Genomic DNA, 27,161 nt, shown 5'->3' on the forward strand with positions numbered 1-27,161 from the left:
AAATGGACTCACTCTACCATAGTTCCCGTAATGAGTCCTTCTTGGTATACCAGTCACTAGATGCTTTAGGGTCCGAGCAGACCTATCTTCAACCCAACTTCCTTTTTAGAGGAAGAGGAAAAACCCTTGGCCATGAGGGAAGGCACATGTGTAGTCATACCCACTTCACAGACAGAGAAATGGAGTTCAGAAGGGTTGAAGTTTTCTCAGAAGTGCATAAATCAGTTACAGAAGCAGGATTTAGAAAAGTTTGGTTGGGTTTGGGTCCCAGTTCCTGATGTCAGGGCATATGGGAAGCTAAAAACTAGTCTAGGAATATGGTTCAGTTCTTGGTGTCAAGTCTGATTTCCAGACAATGTTCCCTACCCCTTGCTCTGCTCACTCACCATCTTTCTGTCTGATACAGAATTCCCTTCTCTTAAATTAGGCCACAAGTCCAGAGAGGATAGCAACTGGGACCGGCATTTCTTGCCTGCAGTTAGTCCTCAGTAGATTCACATGGACACTGGTAGCTTGTGCAGGCCTGTACAGTACATCTACGCAGACACTTGCGGTCTTTGCATGTGTGTCCAGCAGATTCATGTGGATTCCATGTGCTCTCTGGCTTAGGTGACTGCTGGTTCTTGGCGGCTTTGCAAGCTCTGAGTTTGCACCAGGACATCTTGAGTCGCGTTGTTCCCCTGAATCAGAGTTTCACGGAGAAGTATGCTGGTATCTTCCAGTTCTGGGTGAGTGTCCTCTGGGTGCCCCAGCCTGGAGGAGGCCATAGGAAAGAGGGTTCTGGAAGAGTCATATCTCTGCTCCCTGGGCTAACCATCCTCCATGACCTTCTCTCCTTCCAGTTCTGGCACTTTGGAAAGTGGGTTCCGGTTGTGGTGGATGACCGACTACCTGTGAATGAAGCTGGCCAGCTGGTCTTTGTCTCTTCCACCTACAAGAACTTGTTCTGGGGAGCTCTTCTGGAAAAGGCCTATGCTAAGTAAGACAACCGCACAAACCTTTCCCCTTTCCTTCCTGGCCCGTCCCTCCTCCTCTGCCTCTGTCTCTCTCTCATCAACATTGAGGGAGGGCAAGAGGAGGCAGGGGAAGTTTATCAAGTGAGATACTGAGGCATAGCTCAGCAAATATAGAAGAGACACATCCAGGGTCTCTTTTGTAAGGGTCACCCCATCGGAACAACCTTTCTGGAGTCTTACCTTTCCCTGATGGATGGACTTGTGTAGTAGGGATAGAAACTGAGTATGTATTTCTTTTTTTGCCCCTGGGATGGGAGGAAGGGATAGTAGACACATGCCCTGGGAATAACCAAGCAGGGGGTTCTTTAGACTTGTTTGGACTGTCCTGTGTACAGTAGAAACACTCTTCCTTCTCTCATGTCTGTTCCTTTCCTGGGCAGGCTCTCTGGCTCCTATGAAGACTTGCAGCGTGGACAGGTGTCTGAAGCCCTTGTGGACTTCACTGGAGGGGTGACAATGACCATCAACCTGGCAGAAGCCCCTGACAACCTCTGGGATGTCCTAACCCGAGCCACTTACAGCAGAACCCTGATTGGCTGCCAGACCCACTGCGGGGTGAGACTGGGCTGTGCCCTGGCAGGACAGCGTCCTCCCCCACTCCTCTTCCCTTCACCCACCAGCTGCTGCTCTTGGCTCAGTGTATACCCCAGACTCCCCCAATTCCCGCACCCAGAGTCCTGATGTTCAAACTAAACGAGCAGAGCTGAGCTCCCGGGGCAGGCAAGAACCCCGTAGAATACACATGGTGTGCAGAGAAGGGAGCTAACATTTCTTGAGTGTCAACTACATGCAAAGCAGTTTACCGGCTCTGCTAGCTATCACTGTCTGATTTCATAACAAACAAGAACCTGGAACTGGAGTAGGAAGTCCTCAGTTTAGCCCCGCCTCCACTAATGACCATCGTGTCACCTCACATGACTTCACAGCTCTGAGTTGAGTTGCCCTCTGGAAAGCAGGGTGCTCATCACTGAAGAATGGCACCCTGACTTCTTCAAAGGCTCAAATGAGACTGTGGGTGCTGAAGAGCTTTGAAAACTGTAGGGAAAGACCACATAGATCTCTCCCAACCCTTCCCATAAACCCTTGCTCCAGCCACCCCCAACCTCCAGGTTGGCTGTACCCCACAGAGCACAGACAGGAGTTCCTTGTCTCTGCAGAAGGAGCGGGTGCTGGAGAATGGGTTGGTGGACGGCCATGCCTACACACTCACGGGCATCAGGAAGGTGAGTGGAACCTGGCCCCTCTGTCTCCCTTCTGCTTCTCCCTTCCCTCCAGGGCTTCTTCCCAATGCCTTACATCATCTTGGTGAATGTTACTATCTGTGCCCAGTCTAGGTCAGTTCTCTGGTGGGCCTGCCGAAGTAGGTGGTGGGCTCCCCAGACCTCTCTGCCACTTTTCTCGGGTGAAATAGTGGGTTCAGGCTTTGCCGCCTCCCACTATCATCCCAGCCTCTCTTCCCATGGGGCAGCCCTGGCCAGTCGGCCATCTAGCCCTGATGGCTCAGTGGGTAAAAGAATCTGCCTGCAATGCAGAAGACATGAGAGCTGTGGGTTCGATCCCTGGGTTGGGAAGATCCCCTGGAGAAGGAAATGGCAACCCACTCCAGTACTCTTGTCTGGAAAATCCCATGGACAGAGGAGCCTCATGGGCCACAGTCCATGGGACTGCAAAGAGTCGGATATGAGTGAGTGATAAAGCATACACACAGCCCTCTTGTGTCTCATAACCATTTCTTGAGCTTCACTTTGCCCTGGGCTGCTAAACGATAACTTTTCTGTCTGGGGTTTCCCTTCAGATTTCTGCTTCTTTCCCACATGCTCCTTTTCAACAATCTTCCAGTTTCCTTCCATGCTCTCTACCTTTTGAGCTTTATTAAACATTGAGAGGAAGATGGGACAGGGACAGGGACCCTACCTCCAAAGAGCTTACCATCAAGTATGGAGACAAATCATATTTGAAATCTATAGGGAAGCAAAGTAGAAGCTGAAAGAAGAAAGCAATGATGAAAGTCTTCTGGGGTTTAGAGGTAGGAGAGAACATTTATCTGGTTGGGTTGGAGGGAAATCAGAAAAGGCTTTGTAAGGTAGGTGGCCTTGAGTTGACCCTAAAAGACCGGTAGATTTGTGTCAGCGGAGAAGGGCCTTCCTAGTGGAGGGCCCTAGTGGAGGGAGCTGGGGTCGCTAAGGGTTGGGCACGACTGAGGGACTTCTCTTTCACTTTTCACTTTCATGCATTGGAGAAGGAAATGGCAACCCACTCCAGTGTTCTTGCCTGGAGAATCCCAGGGACGGGGGAGCCTGGTGGGCTGCCGTCTATGGGGTTGCACAGAGTCGGACACGACTGAAGCGACTTAGCAGCAGCAGCAGCAGTGGAGGGAGCAGCAGCAGCAGAGCATGGAGATAAGGAATCAGCAGATTGAATCTTCGAGAACTTCTGCTATTCTGTAGAGGATGCGACTTCCCCAAAGTCCTCCAATTCCCTTTAACTCTGGTTCAGATTTTTTCAACTCCATTCACACCTGACTTCTATCTCCTAGATCTCCATCAATCATATTTGGTGTGTTAAGAACTTTTTCATATTAGGTAACAAAATTTATACTTTAAAATATTTATTTTTATTATTTTATACTTAATTAACAAAATTTAGCACTTAGTGTGTGATACTGTCTTAACTGCTTTATCAGTGTTAACTCAATGCTCACAACAGTCCTATGAGTTAGGTACGTTAGTAAGAAATTGGGAGATGTAAAGCAAGAGAAATGTCTTTTTCACAGTGTTTTCTAAAGCCAGATGTCTGAAATCCACGTGTCCTTAGTACCATCTTCCCTCTGATGGCTTGGGGAGAATCCTTCTGTACCTCCTCCCATGCAGCTCGTCTCCAGCTTTCCCAGCTTCACACGCATAGCTCCAGTCTTTGCCTCCATCTTCACGTGCCTTTCTCCTCTGTCTTTCCCTTTCTCTTCTGTAAGGACATTTGTCACTGAATTTAGGACCCACACTAATTCAGGGTGATTTCGTCTCAAAATCCTTAATTATACCTGAAAAGACCCTTTTTACAGATTAGATCACATTGACAGATTCTCAGTAGACATATCTTTGAATGTTCAATTCATGCAATAGACGTGATCATTAACTTCTTTTCACAGATCAGGAAACAGACAGAGAGGTTAAGTAACTTGCGTTAGGTCTCACAGCAGGTAAAACAGCAGAGCCATTTTCTCCTCTGCTAGCTCCTAGGGCCTTTGATGGTTCATTTCAAGGTCTCAGCTGTAGGCATGAATCTCACTCAGATATCTGCAGCATTTGCTCTTGGCCCTCAGCCCAGCCCCCTGAACTAGTTCTCATTTTGTGCAGGTGACCGCCAGACATGGGCCTGAGTATCTTGTCAGGCTCCGGAACCCCTGGGGGAAGATAGAGTGGAAAGGAGACTGGAGTGACAGGTAAACGTCTGAGGCTGGCTGGGAGGGGTGAGGATGGGGTAGGCGAAGGCTGCAAAGAAGTTTGTTGTTGGCACACAAATTCCAGCGCATGCTTTTGGTCTCAGGTTGAGTCAGGAAAGTTTTAGACTGTGTGGTTCAATCCCTCATGTTTATAATTATTATTATTTTAAATTGAATAATAGTCGATTTACAATGTTGTGTTAGTTTCAGGTGTACAGCAAAGTGATTTACACAGACACACACACATACGTGTACAATGCTTAAATATACAGACCAATCTGCTTGTAATGCAGGAGACCCAGGTTTGATCTCTGGGTGGAGAAGATCCCCTGAAGAAGGGCATGGCTACCTGCTCCAGTGTTCTTGCCTGGAGAATCTCATGGACAAAGGAGCCAGCGAGCTATAGTCCACAGGGTTGCAAAGAGTCAGACACAACTTAATGACTAACAATTTCACTTCATTCATTATAATAACTAAAGTTAATATTTATTGAGAGCTTGCCAGTATTGTGCTAAACCTTTTGAATTTTGATCATTTCTTTGAGTCCTCCAAACAACACTATTATAGGGTAGGTGATTTCATCTCCATTTACTTATGAAGAAACTGATGCTTCGGTTCAGTTCATTCGCTCAGTCGTGTCTGACTCTTTGCGACCCCATGGGCTGCAGCACGCCAGGCTTCCCTGTCCATCACCAACTCTTGGAGCTTGCTCAAACTCACGTCCATCGAGTTGGTGATGCCATCCAACCATCTCATCCTCTGTTGTCCCCTTCTCCTCCTGCCTTCAATCTTTCCCAGCATCGAGGTCTTTTCCAATGAGTCAGTTCTTCGCATCAGGTGGCCAAAGTATTGGAGCTACAGCTTCAGCATCAGTCCTTCCAATGAATATTCAGGACTGATTTCCTTTAGGATGGACTGGTTTGACTGAGTGAATTCTTTAGGGTCTCACAGCATGACTCAAGCAAGGTCTTTGGCATCTAGTCTGGTGCTCTTTCTAGTCAATGTACACTTGGACTTGTCGAGTCAGGGTCAGACAGATCAGGATTGGCCCCTATACTCTAATTGCATTTAATGACCTCTGGGCATTCTGATTAGATGCCTACTTTTTTATTGTTTCTGCCTAAAATCAACCCTGTGGGCTTTACAGGCTACAGGCTGGCATAGGGCCCAGGCAGAAAGGCAGACGAAGTGTTATAGTCCTTCCCCGTCTGGCAGTGAAGATTTTTAATACTTAACTATACATATCACTTGGGGGCTTTCTCGATAGCTCATTTGGTAAAGGATCTGCCTGCAGGAGACCCTGGTTCAATTCCTGGGTGGGGAAGATCCACTCGAGAAGGGATAGGCTACCCACTCCAGTATTCCTGGGCTTTTGTTGTGGCTCAGCTGGTTAAAAATCCGCCTGCAATGCAAGAGACCTGGGTTGGATCCCTAGGTTGGGAAGATCCCCTGGAGAAGGGAAAGGCTACCCACTCCAGTATTCTGGCCTGGAGAATTCCATGGACTGTATAGTCCATGGGTAGCAAAGAGTCAGACACAACTGAGTGACTTTCACTTTCACATGTCACTTAAGAGTACAGAAAACATTTTCACATGTGCACTATCACTGAATCATTTCTATGGGTGAAAAATTGAAGGCTCAGAAAAATAAGTGGAATTTTACTCCTGATAGGTTGTACTGCACTCTATTTATTATATTTTAATAAAGAGAATTGCCAGAGGGACTGGGTCTATGTGGAAAAATGGTATCCAAAAATGGCATCCATATATAATTTTAAAGTGTTACAGAAATATAGCATCATAATGTTGTTGCTAGTAGTTTGTTTAGGAAAACAAGTGCTTGTTTTGAAAAAAAATGATGAGTTAAATTAACTTTGTTAGCTGTGTGATCTTAAGCAATCTTCTTTGAGCCAGAAGTGTGATAAGGATTAAATAAAATGATGGGCTTTATTCCATAGTGTCTAATCTGCAGTTAGTCTCATCCAAAGTATTTTTCATTTTAAATAAATATTTTTTAAATCTAGAGATACCATTTGAGAATATCTTTCACTTAGCTTTTCATTATGTTCATAGTTCCCTTTACATCTTTGGGAACATGGAGCATATTTATAATAGGTGTTTTAATGTCCTTATTGACTAGTTCAATCATATTTCTCTTATTTCTAGGTCAGTTTTTATTCCTGGTCACGGATCACATTTTCTGCTTCTTCATACACCTAGTAATTTTTTTATTAGATGCTGGACGTTGCAAATTTAGTTGCTTAGGGATTAAAATGATACTTTGAAGTTTTCTTTTAGGACAGATCTAGGAAAAACTGTATTGAGGGGATAATTTGACCTCACTACTAAGGTGTAGAATCTTTGGGTTCTTTACTGAAGACCCCATGTATTTTGTAAGGTCTTTTAACCCTGGCTGGCTGGAATTCAAATGATTTCCAACCTAGTGTCAACTCTGTGAATTGTTCTCAGTATAATCCAGTCTTGTGGGGTTTCATTTCATGTATGCACAGATTTTATTTTAGCCAAAGACTCAAGGGGCCCCCTATAAAGTTATCTGGAGCTCTTTCCTTAAGTAGCCCTCTTCTCTTGGGCACTGTTTCCAGCAAATTCTAGCTGCCTTGTCCTCCCTGAACTTCAGACTCTGTCTCCTCCACTTAGCAAGACTGCCAGGCTCTTTCAGGGTCCATGCCCCTGCATCACTGTCTGGGGAATTAGTTTCAGGCAGGAGTCTAGCCAGTGTTAGAGCTCACTTCATTTGTCTCCCTCCTCTTGAGGTCACAGTTTTGTGCTCCCTGCTGTCTGTGTCCAAAACATGCTGTCTGTTATTTCATGTATTTGTCCCATTTTTAGCTGTTTATAGTGGGGAAGTGATACATGAAAGCCTTACTCTTTTACGGCCAGAAATAAAGTCCAAAATGACGGGTTGTGAAAAAAAGAAATAGCAATATAGATTCGGTGGTAGTTCTGACATTTAATAACTTTGTGGCTTCAAGAAAGTGACCTGATCTCTTTTAACCTCAATTTCCTTACCTCTAAAAATGACAGTGGGGCTTCTCAGGTGGTGCTAGTGGTAAAGAACCCATTGGCCAGTGCAGGAGACACAAGAAACACATGTTCAATTCTGGGTCGGGAAAATCCCCTGGAGGAGGGCATGGCAACCCACTCCAGTATTCTTGCCTGGAGAATCCCATGGACAGAGGAGCCTGGAGGGGTACAGTTCATAGAGACAAAAAAGAGTGGCTCACAACTGAAGCGACTTAGCACGCACACAAAAATGACAATAAAAATCCCTAGTTTGTAAAGTTGTTGTTATCCTTAAATAAAATAAAACATGTCAAGAGCCTAGTCCAGAGCTTGGCTCAAGTGATGTGCCTAGACTGAGCGACTAAGCTCAGACTAGAGCATTTACTGAAGAATTTCTTGCATGTCCTTTGTAATCCATTCCTCCCCCATGAAAATATTTCTTTTCTGTTTTCAGCTCGAGTATGTGGGATCTACTGAGCCCCAAGGAGAAGATTCTGCTGCTGAGAAAAGATAATGATGGAGAATTCTGGTATTTGACTCAGGGACTCAGGACACACGTGACTTACATTAGGACATCCATTCAGCAGACATTTATGGGGTGCCTCATATATGCCAGGCACTTCTTTTAGGAGATCAAGAAGACCCTTTAGGGGCTCACAGCCTAGCTGGGCAATCCAACATCCACAGTTTCTGTGATAAGAGCAGAGACCTGTGGCATGGAGCTCAGTGGGTGCTCAGAGCAGAGCGTGCGGGTGGCCACCACCTCCTCTCTGACTGCTGTTTCTTGCCAAACTATAAGCTACTGCACCTGTGCCCTCCAGAGCAAAGCAGTACTACCCTACCCACCCCAAAGCCTCTCACCTCTTTTTATGAATGGCCGCCAGACGCCCTGAGCTGATGCTGCTTCTGGGTGTCTGACATGAGACCCACCTGTTCCTCGTTTCCTCTGCATTTCACCCTTCCTATTAATTTCCAACCTGTCCCACAGGCTCCTCTTCTCCCCTTACCAATCCTTTTCAGACTTATTCTTAAAGAGGTCATTGAACTCAAGAGCCCTGGAAATACTATTACTTCCTGTTACAGAGAGTAAACTGAATATTTGCTGGTTCAGGTGGCATGCCTCAGGCCATAACATTAGCCTGTGGGGGCAAAGATTTTTTTAATCAACAGCTGACTAGGAACAGATCTGTGTGATTCTCACTGAACATGTCTAAATCAATGGACAGCTATGAATACCCCAGTTCTGCTTTATTACCGCCATCAGTGGCACAGGATCATTGCCCTCAGGCAGCCGTTGGAGGCTGCTTTCAGCCACAGAGTAGGGTTTCTTTGTAGCACCTCTTGCTGCTGATGGACCCTCACGCTGCTCCAGCCAGCCCCACTCGCCTGGGTCTGCATGAGGGCCTGGAGGATGGGGCCCTGGGACTGGAGAGGGCTGGGCGCCTGATCCTTAGCTGCAGCTTCCCCCTGGTCCTGATGACTGAATGTCATCTGCGTGGACTTCCCTGGTGGCTCAGAGGGTAAAGCATCTGCCTGTGATGCAGGAGCCCCAGGTTTGATTCCTGGATCGGGAAGATCCCCTGAAGAAGGATATGGCAACCCACTCCAGTATTCTAGCCTGGAGAATCCCATGGACAGAGGAGACTGGTGGGCTATAGTCCACAGGGTCGCAAAGAGTCGGACGCAACTGAACGACTACACATTTCTTTCTTTCATCCTCTGCACAGGATGTCGCTGCGGGACTTTAAAGCACATTTCATGCTTCTGGTCATCTGTAAACTGAGCCCAGGGCTGCTGACTCAGGAGGTGGGCCAGAAGTGGTCGTACACCATGCTGGAGGGAAGATGGGAGAATGGGAGCACTGCTGGTGGCCAGATGAAGTCGCCCCGAGGTGAGTCTGTATATGGAAGCCAGAGGCTTTCACGACTAGGTAAAGGCGGGGCTGTGGGCAGAGCCGTTGCCCGGGGCACCTGGCTGAGGAGGTAGGGGGCTTTGCTGGCCAAGCTCTGTGTGCTGGCCCTGGGCTGTGTCCAGTGGGAAGATGGGACACCTTTGTCCTAATTTGCACAGAGGCATAGAACTCTGTCAAGAGGCCCATCTGTTGGGGCTGCAGCTTTCTAGAGGGTGGGTTCTCTTTCCCAACCAGCACCAGGAGGCCACAGGTGCACGTGCATAATAGAAAAGTTACATCTTTCTGTGGTTTTCAGACAAGGCCTTTGATATGCTGAAGTAACAACCCGGTAACAGGTAGGATTGAAATTAGTATTTATATTGTATGTATCAGGCCCTCCTTACTTGGAGTTTGATAGAAAAACAAAATCAAAGATTCCCAGGTCATCAAGTACAAGAGATGAACATATATACATTCTCCAAGTGGAGTGGTTTGGGGACTGCATCCCTTTCTCCAGAGTGGAGGTACTGAGCCATCTCCATGGCAGGAAAGATTAGAAGGGTAGGATCTCAGCAAGGTCACAGCAGTCTTAGCTCTGACTTTCTCTCCCTCTCAGCTCTGACTTTCTCTCCCCTTGAGTGTCCCCCCAAAGGCTGAAGCTGCCCATAAGCTAAGGCTTGGTCCCCGTTAAAATGCAGCTGCCCTGGCACCACGAGCATCTTCTCTCCAGTTAGTTAACACAGTCACCAACCCAGGCAGTGAACATACAGGACACAAAGTCTGTGCCAGGCAGTGTGCTGGGCCAAAGCTATTAATACAGGGAGAGTAACCTTTGGTCTCAGAGAAGGCAATGGCAACCCACTCCAGTACTCTGGAAAATCCCATGGACGGAGGAGCCTGGTGGGCTGTAGTCCATGGGGTTGCTAAGAGTCAGACTCGACTGAGCGACTTCACTTTCACTTTTCACTTTCATGCATTGGAGAAGGAAATGGCAACCCACTCCAGTGTTCTTGCCTGGAAAATCCCAGGGACAGGGGAGCCTGGTGGGCTGCTGTCTATGGGGTTGCAGAGTTGGACACAATTGAAGTGACTTAGCAGCAGCAGCAGCAATCTTTGATCTGTGTGTCCACAAAAGAACCCGAGGTGGAGGAGGTAGGTGGGAGAGGGACAGAGCTATGGTGGGAGAGGCCCCAGCTCTGTCCAGGTGGCCCTGGAGTGGGAATCCCAGGCAGGTGCCCTGGATCTGTGCCCCTACCTGTGGTTTGGCGAGCAGGATGCTAAGGAAACCTGTCTCACCTTGCTGTGTTTTGCCCCAGACACATTTTGGAAGAACCCGCAGTTCCTGCTGTCCATCTGGAGGCCCCAGGAGGGCAGGAGGTCCCAGTTGCTCTGCAGCGTGCTGGTGTCCCTGCTCCAGAAGCCCAGACACAGGCACCGCAACCGGAAGCCTCACCTCGCCATTGGCTTCTACCTCTTCAGGGTCAGTAGGCCTCTCGTGGGGTCTTATCCTTTCTTCCTGTTCCCTGTCCCCTTTACCATCTGTCTGTCTGCCCACCTCCTTTGTCCACCATGGGTACAAATCCTGTCTCTGTCCCTTGGGAATACGTGATCTAGAACAAGCCCCCTCCTTGCATTTGAACATCAGTTTCTCCATCTGTAAAATGGGGACAGTGATAATTATGCAAAGGGTGGAGCAGAAGCAAATCCTTTGGCTAGTGCTTAGCACTGTACCTGGCACACAGCTGATACAGTTAATTCTGGTTCCCTTTGCCTCTTCCCAAGCCAAGCTTACCTTGCCTCACCCTTTTCCAGAATTTCTAATGATGGATTAAAATGTCACTGACTAGAACAGCAGGTCTTCTGGGAGGGGTAGTGGCCTCTGGGTAGAGCCTTCTTGTAAGTCAGCCTCTACTAGAATTTGTGCTTGTGAAAGAGCTGGATTCAGCACCTCATGAGGCCTCTTTTTTTGTTGTTTTTCAGATGAGCCAGGTGAGTCGCACACTTGCCCGCTGGCCCTGGTTGGGAGTGATGTCCCCCGTGGCCGGGGTCACTGTGACTGCAGGAGCCTTATGTAAGGAGCTCTGGAAAGGGCTGGCAATAATGCCAACTGCCTGTGTGTGCAAGTACAGAACATCTGATGTTCTTTTTTATCCAAGGACCCCCCTAAAGTCCCTATGCCTCTGCAGAGAGGTCTGAGCCTGATGCAGAACCAATAAATTTTAGAATTTATTAAATCTCTACATAAATACCTGGGGCAAATATTTCAGACTGTCACAGCAAAGGAAGAATGATAAATCACAATCTTGCCTGAGTTATGAAGCCCATCATAAAATAGATCTATAACAGGGGGGACAGCAGGAGAGCATGCAACCCACTGCCTAGGAATCAGGGATGAAGGCTTGGGAAACCAAACAGAAACGCAGGCAGAGGCCAAGGATAGCTCTGTGTTTCAGCTGCAGTGGCAGCTTAGAGGGATCAGTTAAGAAGGCCTGAGATCTCCTGGCCTCTGAAGGGTGGCAGCTATTATTTTGTTTCCCAAAGAAATCAGGAGTGAAAAACTTAATTTTCTCAGATTAGACTGATTAGAGTAAAAGGATTTTTATAAAGAAACCATTTTGCGTTGGGTGTCTTAGTTCGGTTTGGGCTTTTTTTTTTCTTCTCTCCCAAGGGAATACTGTGTGCTCCCAAAGTTACCTATTAATTTAAAAAGAAAAATTTATTTATATCAAGCCTATTCCTAAATAGAATTTAGGTCAACCTACAATAAAAAGTGTAAACAGAGCAAAACCATGAACCAGTTATAGAATTCTACTGACAAGAAAAAAGTTATAAATGGACAAGGGAGAAGGAAGCAATTGATTCTACCAGGAACACTATACATAGGCTAGCTACTACAATTGATTGTAAAAGTGAGTTCTGAGATTCCTGGAAACCAGGGCAAAGAGAGCAATGGACTGATTCTCTAGTTCTCATTGTCTCAATAAGAAAGCAAGCATGACCAGGAGATACATTTTGTTTCCCCAGCCCTGAGTAGAATCTAGGAAATGTCTTTATGTGGTAGGTAGTGTCTTTATCAGCAAATGTATGCATCCCCATGTGGACCACCCCTCCCTCCATAGCCCTGCATAAAAGCCAAGGGAAGAGGAAGTGAGAGAGACAAACAGGGCCAGAGGGGGAAATAAAAGAGGGAGGGAGAGAGAGAAAAATATATATGTTGTAAAAACAAAACACAAACCAGACCTCTGATTGGGTCTTCTGGATTTTGGCCAGTCCTCTTTCCCTTTTATGAGGCTATATTCCCTGAGATGGTATGGAATGGCCAGGTGATCAGTATGGAGGCAGATGGCTGGTGGTATGTGTGTACCTGTGACCATAATCATGTCATAATCAACCTTGAAACTATAGCGCATACCTAGAGGCAGCATCAGGAAGGATCTAGAACATGGGCACTGGGGCCTAGCTGCCCTGAATTCCTCTCCTGGCAGAGACTCTTACCTGCTGGGTAACTCTGTGCAGATGACCTAATTTATCTGAGCCTCAGCCCCTCAACTGTAACGTGGACATGTAGACATAGTGACCTTCCTCACCTCATTCTATGCATGATGTTTTAACATAAAGTTAAATCAAATGACTTATGTATTCAGCCTCATGTAAGGTTCCAGCAGAGGTGCCTACTCAGGACATGTCCTGGTGTTTTCTCTCCACTCCTCACTCTTCCACTGGGGGACGTGGCATTTGGCAAATCAGAGGCCACTTTAGTCCTGGCTCCTGGACAAGGTGTCCAGGCCTGACTCCAAACCATGGGTGATCACCTCATCTGTTGCCCTCTGTCCTCCATTTATAGAGCTTCGATGCCCAGAAGAAACTGCCCTCTGAGTTCTTCTGGAAAAATGCTTCCCTGAGTTGCCCTGCGACGTTTCTCACAGAGAAGGAAGTGAGCCAGGAACTGTGGCTGGAGCCAGGGACGTACGTGATTGTGCCCTGCACATCTGAGGCCCGTCAGGAGTCTGAGTTCGTCCTCAGAGTCTTCTCCAGGAAGCACGTCTTTTAGTAAGGGCCAGGCCTCTCCTGGACATTGGGGTCCACTTGGGCCAAGGGAGGGAGAGTAAGGGAAAAATGGTGGAGGATGGGGTCTCTGTGACCATACAGAAGAGAGACAGGGCAAGCCCGAGAGCAGGACAGCTCTCTGCATGGAGACACCTTCACTTTTTCCTCCCTACTCTCCTAACAAATGAACACTCTGCTAGAGAAAAAGCTAGAACAGGCCTGGGCCCTGCCCTCCAGGAGCTCAGTCTGGAAAGGACATAGATATGTGAGCAGTTATTTATGTTACACTTTGTCTGGGGCAAGTGATTATTTGCCCAGGGTGTTAGGAGAACATCAAGGAGGAGCATCTGAGCCAACTTCCCATGGTCCTAGGGGAAGCAGGAGTGGCTTCATGGAGGTGGTGATTCCTACAGGAGGCACTGGGATTGTTCAGATGAGGGAGGCTGTCATCAACTATTGGGCTCAGACAATTCAATATACACACACCCCAGCCAAGCTTATAACAGGCCTATCTTAGGTTTAGTTCTAGACCACTGGAATAAGGCAAATACTTCATTAAAGAGAGTCACCGGGGTTTTTGGTTTTCCAGTGCATATAAAAAATTATGTTTATACTGTATTATAGTATTGTGCAATAGCATTGTGTCAAAAAAAAAAAAAAAACCCAATGTGCATACCTTAAGTAAAAAATACTTATTGCTAAAAAATGGCAACTATTGTCTGAGCATTTAAGGAGTTAGAATCTTTTTGCAATAATAACAACATGGATCACAGATCACCATAACAAATAAAACAATAATGAAAGGTTTGGAATATTGTGAGAATTACCAAAATGTGACAGAGACACGCAGTGAGCAAATACTGTTGGAAAAATGGCTCCCGTAGACTTACTCGACACAGGGTTGCCACCAACCTTTAATCTGTGAAAAATACAATAAAGCGAAGCACAGTGAAATGAGGTAGGCCTGTATTTTGCCAAGGATTGTTTTGACATGACTGCCCTTCAGTACTTAGGACCCAGTGCTTTTTCCTTCATGTTTTGGGCGTAGGTAGTTTAACTTGGTCCTGGGTCTCTGCCTTGTGAGACTTTGAGTCTTAATGTGTGAGTAGAAGTAGTTAGATGAGGGCGGGGCTGCGGGGGAGGAAAGGGCACATGGGGTCGGGGTAGAGGGCTCATCCTGAGCAAATGCAGGGGGTGAGAGCGCAGGGCAGGTGGAGAAGTACAGCCAAGTGCTGAGCTGTGTGCCAAACTGCACACTTCAAGGGCAGGTGGGGCATGAGGTGGAGCCGGGCAAGGCCCACATGGTGCATTAGCTAAGGAGCTGGGAAGATGAGGGAGGGTATTGGCCAAAAGGCTCCAGGCTATCCCCCGGAAGTAAGTCTGTCTTTTCTCCCCTCTCAGTGAAATTGGCAGCAATTCCAGTGTCATCTTCTCTAAGGTGAGTTTTCAGGTGGATTTGCATGTGACCGGATCTGTTCACAAAGCCAGGGAGGGTAGGCTTCTCCCCTCACATTTAGGATTCAGGGGAAGAGGTCGTAGGTCCTGCAGGCCCTACTCTATGGCACGTGTGCGTGCTCAGTCGCTTCAGTTGTGTCCGACTCTTTGCGACCCTATGGACGCAGCCTCTGTCCATGGAATTCTCCAGGCAGGAATACTGTAGCGGGTTGCCATTTCCTCCTCCAGGGGATCTTCCCAACCCAGGGATCGAACTGGAGTCTCCTTTTCTCCTGCACTGCAGGCAGATTCTTTACCACTGAGCCACTGGGGAAGCCCTCTATGGCACATATATTGTGTTATCTATCATGCCCTAAAAGTCCTCCAATTCTGCTGTTTTTGTGCCAGGAGAACTGCCCTTCTGATGAGGTCCTTGGTCTTGAAGGCCCAGAGCCCTTGTGCATGAGTTACACATCCATGCTCTTATTTCTCTCTACCTGGTGTTTCTTCTGCCTCTTTCATGGTTTGCTACTTCCCCCAAGCCACTGAGGGTTAGAGAAACAAGGGATGTATGTGAAGGCTATGGCAGAAAATTTAAAGCCGTGCTCAAGGTCAAGTTTGTAGATTTCAGAGGCCTGGAGGCCGTGACCCATTAGTGTATGCATGAGAGTCCATTTGTCCAGGGACTGACCTTGTCCTTCTGTATGTCTGTTTCTATAGGAAATTGTAGACCAAAGTGAAGGGAAGGATGAATTCTTCACCAAACTCTTTGAAAAGGTAAGTTGACCAGGGGAGGTAGTGAGGAGCAGGGGACACTGCGGAGCCAAACCCAGTTAGGAACAGGGCAAGAAATCTGGGTCTGACATCTGAGAGATGTCATTAAAACTGGAAGAACATGAACTTCCTGCATTAGTAACACTCCTGATTTAATTCACAAGTTGCCTGCCTTCCCATCTTTTCTCACTTTCACACTGGCATTTGCTTAGTATAGTCAGAGAGGCTACATCAAAATCTTCTGTGTATTGTTTTTAAGAATTTTCCTCCATGCCAGGCATTTCTAAACATTTTCTGCTGCAGTCCTTTTATCAAATGGACTCTCATAGAGAATCCTAAGATATATAAAAATCCAGATACATATAAAGGTATCATATCCATTTTACAAGTTCAAATTTATGGTACTTACATTTCATTAACATGTTTTAAAGTCAAATGTCCATGTAAAGAGTGGATTCTGATGAAGTCTAGAATGGAAATCTGGACTCTTGGCTAAGGATAGTTAAATAAGAATAAAATTGAAACTCAATTGCTAAACTTTTGCAGCATCTCTATAGAACCCAGTTTGAGAAACATCTCTATTAGTCTACCTCTGAAGAGTCCTGCCCTGGTGGGGCACTCTGAATTTGACACCCAGTTAAACTGTTGTTGAAGTTCTTATGAAATTTGAGATTTAATTTTATGTCTAGTCACGTCCTTATGTGTAAGAAAACGGTGTCACTTATTCTGCCCAGAAATGGCATATGTGCTCTGTTAAGCAGATGTGGGAGAGGCCTTTCCCAGCCCTGTTTATCTGTGGGTTCTATATCTAATGAGCCTTCAGGAATGATGATTTTCTCCTGACCCTCTTCTTCACTTCAGTACCCAGAAATAAATGCGATCCAACTGCAGAATATCCTGAACCACATGCCCTGGTCAGGTGAGTATTTCAGTCATTCCTGTTGGACTCAGGGAACACGACTTTCCTGAACTCTGGGTCTGTTTCTCTTTCTACTGGTGGGCCATGTGAATGCCCACTGGTCTCCCCAGCAGCTGTGTCCTACACCAGGGTGGGTCGTGTGGTCTGACAGAGGTAGAGGAGTTTATGCAGCTTGGGAAAATAGCTCTTTTTTTTTTTTTTTTTTTTGCTTAGTTGGGTATGTAGAGATACATGGTAGAGAAAATAAAGATTTCTGCTAGTTTGCAAAGAATAGCTGAGTATTCCTTTTTTGGCTTAGAAAGTCCTTGTGGACGAATAGCACTCATTTCTTCAACTCAGCAAATAAATAATTAAGTATTGAGTAGCTTACCAGGGAGATCTCTGATGAGCTCATATTTAAATTGATTAACCTACAAAAATCTGATAGAAGGGAGCACATCATATAGGAGAACTTTGATGTGGATGCCTTTGTGTGAAGCCTGGCATAAATCATCAGGAAAGCTTAAAGCCCATCTAAAAGTATTTTATATGTACATTTTGAATGAAAAGAACATAATTTCTCCAGGCAAGAGAATGAACCTCAAAATGAAAAAAGTAAACCAAACAATTGAAGGGTATTTGATTGCTTCTCTTTTATATGAAGCCAAGATTTCAAACCCAAACAGACTCAGAAATTGCATAATTTCCAGATGGTTTCTCAAAACCACACTCGAATATCATAAAAGAGCCAGAAGGCGAGGCTCTAGAAATGATAGAATATAAGATGTGCCCCCACCCTACCCCCCATCAAAAAAAAATTCTATGGAAATTATCTAAAAGAGATGGCTTCTGCACATTTAAATTTTTAAAAGAATGGATGGACACATTGCTTTCATTTATTCCTATGAGAGGATTTCTGGTGGACAGATCAAAGAGCTACTATAGATTTTGGCAAAATAGTTGGTAAAGTCTCTCATAACAAATGATGAAGTGGGGGTTGGAAAGTAGCAATATGATTCAAAATTTTAGCATCAATCCCAAGAGTTATATAAATATGAAACCAGAGGAATAATTCTATGTTATGGATCAGAGTCTACATGTTTAGATACTTAGATGAATCTCTGTATTCTGCCCTTGGTCCCCCTACACGTCCTCAGCTTTTATCAATGGCTTGGAGGAAGACAAGACACGAAGACTTATCAGATCTGCAGATGGCACAGAGCTGGGAGGAATCATTAATAGACAATAGAATTGAAATTCAGAATGTTCACCACAAGCTGTGCCCAAGCCAAAAAGATGAAATGCAGTCAGGGTGATAATTAAAAACTGCCATTATGTAATTTTTAAAAAATTGGTTGCACAAGTTCAAAACAGAAGAGATCTCATCTTTGTGGCAGTTTATTTGAAAGATATCTGGTTAATTTAGTTGACCTTGAGCTTAACATGTGCTAATAGTTTTAAGTTGCTGCTAAATAAGCTAATCGAAATCCAGGCAGTATTTAATGGAAGCTTTAGATGTGTGTTTTTGAAATCGTGTTCCAAGAAATGTTAGAAACCAAAAGGTTTTAGTGAGTGTTCCATGAAATAAAAAGGGTTAGGTTCTATAGTCAATTGTGCTTAGGAAATTAGGTTTTAGTGAGTGTTCTGTGAAATATAAGGGGTTACCTTCTACGGTCAACTGAACTTAGGCAATTCTGCGTTAAACAAAATTTCAATGTTGACTCCTCTGTACTAATCACGTGCTAAGGTACATGATAATGGAGAAAATGCTTGTAGATACAAAATATTTCGAATGTATTTGAAATCAAAACCCTTTTTCTGCAAAACATCTCCCTTGGAACCTAATTTGGGAAATGCAGACTGAAAATGTTAGAAGTGATAGACCCCCTGTACTCTGCTTAATCCAGTTGTAGCTGCACGCGTGTGTTCCAGTCTTGGTATCACATTTTAGGGAGATGCTGGCAAAGCATAGATCATGGAAGAGGGAGGTGAGGGTTTAGAAACCATGTCATCTGGGGAAGTGCTGGAGAGATGTTTAGATGTTTAGAACGGAGGGGAGATGTCGAGGAGGGGACAGGTAGTTACTTATGCTTTTCTGCAGGTAAAGCTAGGACTAGTGAATGAATGAGAAAAGATGTTCCTTTGGAATTAAATGAGAAATTTCCCCTGACTTGGAGCTATGGATTCCCGTGAGAAGGAGAGGTCCCATCGCTGACAGGAGCACTGTCAAGATGTCTGAGGCTGTCTCCCAGTTTGGATGGGAGCTTGAACAAGTTCTTTCAGGCTGGGTAGTCTGTGACTAGCTGGCTACCTGCCTCTGCCATTCCCCCAGTTACAAAATGTTACCCTCCTGCCACTCCACCAGGTGCAAAGGGCCATGCTCATCTGTCCCATTGTGTAAGCCAGAACGTTCTCTGCAGGGTTTTACTGCTTTTCCTTGGGGGTAGGAATCACCCTCTGTGCCCCCACCCGCCGAGCCTTCTCTCTGTCTCCACTGCTGTTAGTCTCCCCACCCTCAACATAAATGATGCTCCTTGGAACCTCTGGAGGGTCTAGACAGCACTGCCTCTCCCTGCAGTCCCAGGGCCACTCCCATGCAGACTCTTTCTGTTCCTTCACAGGTCTAGGAAGCAAACAGCCTCTCTTCAGCCTTGAGGCCTGTCAGGGTATCCTGGCCCTGCTGGATGTATCCTTCCAGGTTTGTGGGTAGATGCATTCTGCTGTTGGAGAACTTTGCCCTGGAGCCAGACTGCCTGGGATTGAAATCCAGCCCTAGCACTTAACTAGGGTGTAGTGTTAAAGCCTATTCTGTAGGACTGGTATGCAAATAAGATGAAGTGCTAAGGACAGAACTGTCACTGAGTCATTGAATAAGTGATCAATATCCTAGTGGCTCAGACATAAAGAATCTGCCTGTAATGCAGGACACCCAGGTTTGATTCCTGGGTCAGGAAGATCCCCTGGAGAGGGCATGGCAACGCAATCTAGGATTCTTTCCTGGAGAATCTCATGGACAGAGGAGCCTGGCAGGCTATAGGCCATAGCATCTCATAGAGTTGGACATGACTGAAATGACTTTGTTATTAATAACAATAAGTTTATTTCCAAAGAGTGAGGATGAGGCAGCTGCAGGGTGGTGGACAGTAACACTTCTTTGGGTGACAAGAAGCTTTTAAAGGAGCCTCAGGTTCTGAGTTTTCCTTTTGCTGATGGGGCAGCAGCTGCTCCCATTTATAGATCAGGAAACCAGAGCTTGGAGGTCAGTGACCTGCCGAGAACTCAGTTTTCCTCGTTTTCAACCCTGTGATTTTTCTAGTAAACCTTCTGATTTTCTAAGTGGACAAGTTAAGTGAAAGTGAAGTCGCTCAGTCAAGTCCGACTCTTTGCAACCTCATGGACTGTAGCCTACCAGGCTCCTCCGTCCATGGGATTCTCCAGGCAAGAGTACTGGAGTGGGTTGCCGTTTCCTTCTCCAGGAGATCTTCCCAACACAGGGATCAAACCTGGGTCTCCCGCATTGCAGACAGACACTTTACCATTTGAGCCACCAGGGAAGTGGACAAGTTAACTGGAGTTTAATTACCCACACTACAGAGAGGCACATAGAATGGATAGTGTGAAGAGGGTTGCAAATACAAAGAATCTTGTTAGCAACTTTGCAGAGGCCAGGGGCGATGGGAGATGGTGGTCAGGTGTGCAGGCTTTGGGGCAGGTCCCAGCCTTGTCACCAGATGTATGGACTTGGACGAGATCATACTTGCTGAGCTCTCATTTCATCATTCAGAGCAGGGGGCAGTTAGTACTTACCCCAACTGCTAGGTGAAAATGAAGTTCCATAGGTCAAGTGTGTAGCTCAGCACTAGGCCCACCGTCAGGGCTCCAATAGAGCTGGTGTGTGGTGGTATTTCTGACCCAGTCTCTCTGACGTGGGGGGACTTGGACATGGTCTACAGAGCCAACCAGTCAGCTGTTAACTTGTCACAAAAGGACTAAATATAAAAATCCTCATCCACCCTTGTGCCTGAATCCATCCATAAGTTAGTTTTAACAATAGTGATAAAATATTTACTATGTTTTATTTAAACTGTATCAAATCAGCCACATCAGAACACCCTGTTTCACTAAATGGAAGCTGTTATCACCACCATCATCCCCACCTCTCCTCCCAGCGTTGCTGTGTTCCAGCTCATTCTGTCCTTTCCTAGCAAGGGCCAGGGAGCCCTGGGCTGGACAGACCAGTCAGGGGAGGCCAACTAGGGATGTCCAACATTGACTGTGGTGTCCCAAGTTGCCTGCGGCTCTGTGAAGGACCCATCACTGCCTCCAGGGGTGGGCATGAAACTCCTGTGGTGGCTTTGACCTTAACCCTGCTATCAGCTTAACGCATCCGGCACTGTGAGTATCCAGGAATTCAGGGACCTGTGGAAGCAGCTGATGTTCTATCAGGTGAGAACAAGTGTTTAGCCTGCCTCCCGCAGGACGGTGCATAAAGGGCAATTCTGCAAAACTTGTAAAAGACCTCTCCCTTTCAGCCCTTTCTACTGTTAAGTAGTTAGAATAGGAAACAAGAGTCCAGAACCGTGGTGGCTACAAGACAATGAAGGGAAAAGCCTGCGAAAATAGAACAAAGAAAGGTCTGCGGGCTGGAGTGAGGACTTCAGGTAGAACAAACAGCACTCCTGGCTAGCCCAATTTACAGAGGGCAGGCCTGGGGGGAGGAAAAAACATATAAAAAGAAGAGCCAAAGGGTCGGGTCTCCCCATCTCTTCTCTGTGCGTCTTTGGGTCGGCATGCCCTCACACCTCAAGGATGTATTTTCCTGCTATTTTCTTAAATAAAATTGAGCTGTAACACGGAGCTGTAACACTGATCTGTCTAAGAGCTATAACACAGTCTGTTCAAGACCTGAGAGCTATAACATGGTCTTTCCCAGACCCGAGAGCTCTAGCATGGTCTGTCCGAGAGCTATGACACGCTGAGGGCTCTAACGTCCGTCGCTTCCAATTTTTGTTGAGATGAGACAGAACCGAGGAGAATACCCTTGCCTGACACTACCCAACCACTCACTCAGTCTTCCCAAGTGTCCTTCTAGTGTTTCTTCCTTTCTCTTCCAAACCCAGAGAGCCTGTTGTGATAGTCTTCTGGATTTTGAAAGTGACATCCGATCATGTTGCCTCCTTCCTTCCTAACTAAAAGGAAGAGACTCCCCGTGGCCTTCAGATCAAGTTCACACCCCTTAGCATGGCATTTAGAGTCCTTCATAAATTGGCTCCCGCCTACTTTTCCAGTTGTTGCTCACAACCCTCCTCCTGTCTCCTGAGTCATCAGGTTGGAAGCCCTTCAAAATTTGGATGATTCGCTTAGATTAAGCATGTTTACCTGTATCCTGACTCTCTATCCCTCATGACAGAAAGACTGCCCCCTCTTACAGCCTAAAGGACAACTGGGACAGGGGGTGGGATCCCGGCCAGGAGACCCCAGCCTGTTCTTGTCTGGGCAGCTAGGCCCGAAGATGGAGCCTCACGCCCACTAGCAGTCCTGCAGGCTTGACACTGGGGTGCAAGGGGCTCTCAGAGGGTGCTTGGAGATGGCTGGCTTCCTCAGCCTTTGCTTTGTGTTCTTCCCAGGAGGTTTTCCACAAGCAAGACACTAACCAGTCAGGATCCCTGAATTGGGCCCAACTACGGGCTGCCATGAGGGAGGCAGGTAGGCACACAGCAGGCCCGGAGGGGGGCTGGGGGTGGGGCAGGGGTGGGGCAGGGGTGGGGCTGGTCCTGCTGGTGGTTTAGTCACAAAGTTGGGTCCAACTCTTGTGACCTCATGGACTGCAGCCTGCCAGGCTCCTCTGTCCATGGGATTTTCCAGACAAGCATACTGGAATAGGTCACCGTTTCCTTCCCCAGGGGATCTTCCTGACCCAGGAATCAAACCCGGGTCTACCTGCACTGCAGGCAGATTCTTTACTGACTGAACCACTAGGGAAGCCTAACAGTTGTTCTAAAGAGCAGAGTTACTCCCTGAGTTCAGAGGCCCAAAGATGCGGATCTGTGATTAACTAAAACATGGATTATCAGTATGTTCAGAGCTAACATTTACTGAGGGCTGGCACACACCCACACTTTAGTCTTTGCCAACACCCTGTCATAATCCCCACTTTACAGAGGAAGAAATAGCAGCTCAGATAATTTAAGTCACCTGGGGCTTACCTCCAGGACTCCCAGACTCCAAAACAGATTGTCTTGACCACTAAGCAGACTGCCTCCTGCCTGGAAGGCCAGTAACCCGCTTGATCAAGAAATCCTCCTGGTTGCCTAGGGGACAGGGACAGAGAATGGAGAGAAGATAAGATTAGTAAAATAAGTAATTAATTCACAATGAATCCTGTCAAAGACGACCCCGGGCTATTAGAATTCAGATCCCGGAGGTGGAGGGACAATTTAGGGGCGTCAGGTAGAAGGGGAGCTAGGTGTGAGGTCCCAGCACCCATGGTGGTAGCCTGTGTTCCACGCAGGAATCGTGCTCAGTGATGGCATCTGCCAACTGATGCTTATCCGCTACGGCGGCCCCGACCTCCAGATGAACTTCGTCAGCTTTGTCCACTTGATGCTGCGTGTGGAGAACATGGAGGGTGAGCTGGGGAAGGAGGGTGGACCTGGGCTTCCTCTGCTCTCCCCGTGGATAGCCCACCCATTCCCAGTTCAAGCGAAAAGAGGACGCTGCCAGTGCCGGGAACTCTGGGGAACGCTGGCTCTGTTTCTGTGAAACCTGGCTGCATCTCCCCAAACTCATGGATGCCTTGCCTGTTCCAGGGCAGAGGGGTGGGTGGCTTGCTTAGAACAAGTGTGGCACGTGTGGTTGCACCAAGGCCAAAACTGGGTTCCTGGGTGAGGGGATGTATGGGAGGAGCTAGTCCCTTATGTTTCCAACACACACACCCACACCCACACACACACACACACACACCCCCACACACGCACACACACAACTGTGTTCCTTTCTGCTGCATTTTCACAGATGTCTTCCAAAACTTGACCCAAGACGGCAAAGGGATATACCTCCAGAAGCCAGAGGTAAGGCCTTCTCCACGGGATTGAGTCTCATCATCTTAGGGAGTGGTGGCCAGTGCGGGTCCAGGGTCTTGTGAAGGAGAAGGGTGCTGCGGACCCTTCATTCTGCTGAGTTCAGGAGGCAGCACTGCATTCATTCATTCAGGCATTGTTTTGATGGGGCTCCTGCTGTGTGCCGGGGAAGGTACAAGTATTTGTTGAATGACTGAAGTGATATGCTGAGGGGGGAACAACACTGTGTCTGACACTGATTATCTTCCCCGGTGACTCAGGTTGCATGGATTTACTGAGCACCTTCTATGGGCCAGATGTGGTGTTAGATGGTGTTTGCTGCATAGACGTTGGAGTCTGGAGTTGAATCATCTGCCCTTTCTTTCTCAGACATTCTCTGGGACTTCCCTGGCAGGCCAGTGGTTAAGACTCTGTGCTTCTACTACAGGGGGCTCAGGTTCAATCCCTGGTCGGAAAACTAAGATACCACATGCAGGGTGGCCAAAAAAAATAAAACACATTCTCTGTCTGAGCTGCTTAGGAAGGGACTGATAAAAGCTGGGGTTTCTCTCTTGACCCCAGATGTCCATTTTATGGAATAACCTTCTAAGATGTAGAAGGTTCCCTGGTGGGCTTCCCTGGTGGCTCAGCTGGTAAAGAATCTGCCTGCAAGGTGGGAGACCTGGGTTTGATCCCTGGGTTGGGAAGATCCCCTGGAGAAGGGAACGGTTACTCCCCACTCCAGTGTTCTGGCCTGGAGAATTCCATGGACTGTATAGTCCATGGGGTTGCAAAGAGTTGAACACGACTGAGTGACTTTCACTTTCTAAGATATAGGGACCCACAGTGTGTCTACCCTCAATCACTTGCATGTTTGAATGTGAAGATGTGATGGCGCTAGAGAGGCAATGGTTTTAGAACTCCTGAGCCCATCCCCAAGCAAAGGTCCCCAAGACCACCTCCTGATCTCAAGCAGTCCCTTCCATAGCAGCAGACTCAGCACTGAGAGAGCAGGACGATGTCAGTGTGGCAATCGACACGGGATAGCCCACAGCTTGAGGAGGCTTCTAAAAAGCAATGTGCCATCACAACAAGAGAATGGACTGTTACAAGCCACAGCACCCCTTGTAACCATCTGTGGGCAAATCATGTTACACCTCTGGGCCTCAACTTCCCAATATGTGAGATGAGCTGGCTGAGCGAGGTGGTCTCTAAGAGTCACTACAGCCCTGACCATCTCTGGTTCCTTAAGGAGATCCTCAAGGTCATTCAAGGAGGTTTGAAGGGAGTAGCAGCCAACTTGTCGGGATTTCACTCTGGGGTTTTCTCTGATCCCTTTGGCAACGTCACCATTATCACCTTCATCATCACCAGCATCAGCATCACCCTTTTAATGTAATTGGTCCGGGGTGTGGCCTCTCCAGAGATCCCCACTGTGTGAGTTAGAGGGACCATTCATTACACACACATAAAGCTGTCAGACCAATGGGCTCATAAATGTAAACATGTAGAATATGCTCTAATGGATTTCTGCTGCTCAGTCGGTCCATACACCTGCGCACTGCTATCAAGAGCATGCCAAATTGAATTCGTGGGGGAAAATTGCATTGAGAATTGAATATAGAATCAACCAGCATCTCTGGCTATCATCATTCACAGGCACCAGGAGAAGTCAAGGTTGATTATATTTTCAGGTTGATTTATACTTACCACCAGATGGTGTGGTCCCTCTGGCTAAGCCATCCATTAATGTCCTGTCTCCATGGCTTCCCAGGAGTGAGGGGGAGGAGGCCCCAAGTCCAGTCACCAGGTGACTGAGAGATGAAGCATCCTTAACTGAATGTCAGAGATGGCTCTGAATGGACTGTAACTTGCTTCCCCATTATTCCAGTGGCTAATGATGGCTCTGTACTGCTGAGAAGGTTGGAAGCTCACTGATCCTCACTGAGGACTCTGCATATGGACCAAGGGTGGCCTTTAGCTGGGACCAACCCATGTTCAACCCACCTACATTTCTTCAGGACCGTGTCTCCAGCTATCACCTTCTCATCTGGGAGGATGGGCAGCATACAAGAAGAGAAGTGAGGGAGCAAAGATTGCCTTGGGGTTGTCAAGACCAGCTCTTTTCCCCAGTGACCACAACCACAAGCAGAGACATGGCCTGAGCTGACTCTGGGTTGATGTGCTTATCTTTGTATGATACGGCCTCCATGGGAGTCCAACTTAAATGACCTTAGACATGCTATGTCATCATATTTGGGGTAAGCGTCTAGGTTTCAAGATCTGAAGAGGGAATGATATGTTTATAGACATATGTAAATTGACATCTATAAACTGGTAGCAGCATAGGCTAAGTTTTAACTGTCTAGGGGTGCAGTAGACCCATATTGCACTTTCAAGAGTGCAGAAAATAATAGAATTGGCAAGGTTTGGGGGGATGGGCTGGCCCTGGCCTCTGAGGTCACTGAGTGATCTTCCGCTAACAATATCTCCAGATAGTTGGATTTGGTGTGTACCGGTAGATTTGAAACATCCAGCTTCTTAAAGGGCTTTCTGCATATGATGGATGTCAGTCTGTTTACCTGACTTATGGGCTATCAGGTCTACTTCAAAGAAAAATAACAAATCCATCCTACATCATAGAGTTAATCAGTAAATGGTCAGAATATCTGTTTTGTTTTTTTTTTAAACTATGTTCATACCTCATTTTCATGGGATCCCTACCAACCCAGAACCCAGATGGAAAACCAGAGCGCTGGCCATTTTCCAAGGCCATACATTCTATTTGTAAGTTAGCAACCTAGAGCCATTCATTAAAATTCTATTTATTATTCATTTACAAACTGTTCTAACCATTGGGACTGCCTGGTTTCCAGGCCCATAGCAGACTAAAGGAGGAGGCTGAAAGGGAGGGGATCAAAGGGTGTCTTTTGGCAGAACTAAAGGAAATTTGACAGCCTGGTAGATGGGCAGTATGGGAGAAAGAGGGAGCACTTTCAAAGCATGGCTCAGGTAATAGAAAAGCATTTTATTTAGAAAAACCTTTATTTATTCCAAATGATGAAAAATACAACAGTTTGTCATAAAGTGCTATGTATACTACTACTTGAGGTATTACTGATTTTATAAATAGTGATCCTATATTTATATTTTTTAAAAGAGTTTTATGTTTGTTTATTTATCAATATCTCTATCTTTATATTCTGCCATTGTAAATATTTGGTTTAATTAAATTGTTATTGCTTTGTACCATGAAGGCAGTTTTGCAGATTTTGGGGGAAGATTTCATGACATGTGGGTTGCAGAGTGATGGTTTTGCTGGTGTGGATGGAATCAACGCTGAAATGAATTCTGACAGAGTCCCTCTTTCAGCCTCTTGGTGATGGTCTGAGATGGCCTCCTGTCACTCATGTATGACCCCCACTCCCCTGAATTTACATGTCATTGTGTTCTGTGCTGACTCATAGATGCCCTGGGCTCTGCTGACCTCCACCCCCAATGATTCCCTCTGTGCCCACCAAAGCTGAGTGCTGGAAATGAGGGGCAAAGCCATGTCCCTACCCACATAACCCTTTCCCAT

The 27,161-nt window shown here is 46.6% G+C and overlaps 1 protein-coding gene across 1 annotated transcript; it reads left to right on the forward strand.

The window, feature by feature from the left end:
* Positions 1-622: 622 nt before the first annotated feature.
* CAPN14 (calpain 14) lies at positions 623-26,824 on the forward strand. The gene is made up of 18 exons (XM_040224142.1): positions 623-728; positions 1,397-1,571; positions 2,177-2,239; positions 4,370-4,455; positions 7,934-8,008; positions 9,207-9,370; positions 10,687-10,858; positions 12,432-12,434; positions 13,217-13,420; positions 14,819-14,855; positions 15,572-15,628; positions 16,487-16,544; positions 19,145-19,209; positions 20,901-20,969; positions 22,151-22,229; positions 23,035-23,151; positions 23,538-23,593; positions 25,473-26,824. Exons 1-18 carry the CDS (start codon positions 706-708, stop codon positions 25,497-25,499), a joined length of 1,530 nt encoding a protein of 509 aa, XP_040080076.1. The 5' UTR covers positions 623-705; the 3' UTR covers positions 25,500-26,824.
* The last annotated feature ends 337 nt before the right edge of the window (positions 26,825-27,161 follow it).

This window comes from Oryx dammah, unplaced genomic scaffold (assembly GCF_014754425.2).
Source record: "Oryx dammah isolate SB20612 unplaced genomic scaffold, SCBI_Odam_1.1 HiC_scaffold_25, whole genome shotgun sequence".
NCBI classification, from domain to species: Eukaryota; Metazoa; Chordata; class Mammalia; order Artiodactyla; family Bovidae; genus Oryx; species Oryx dammah.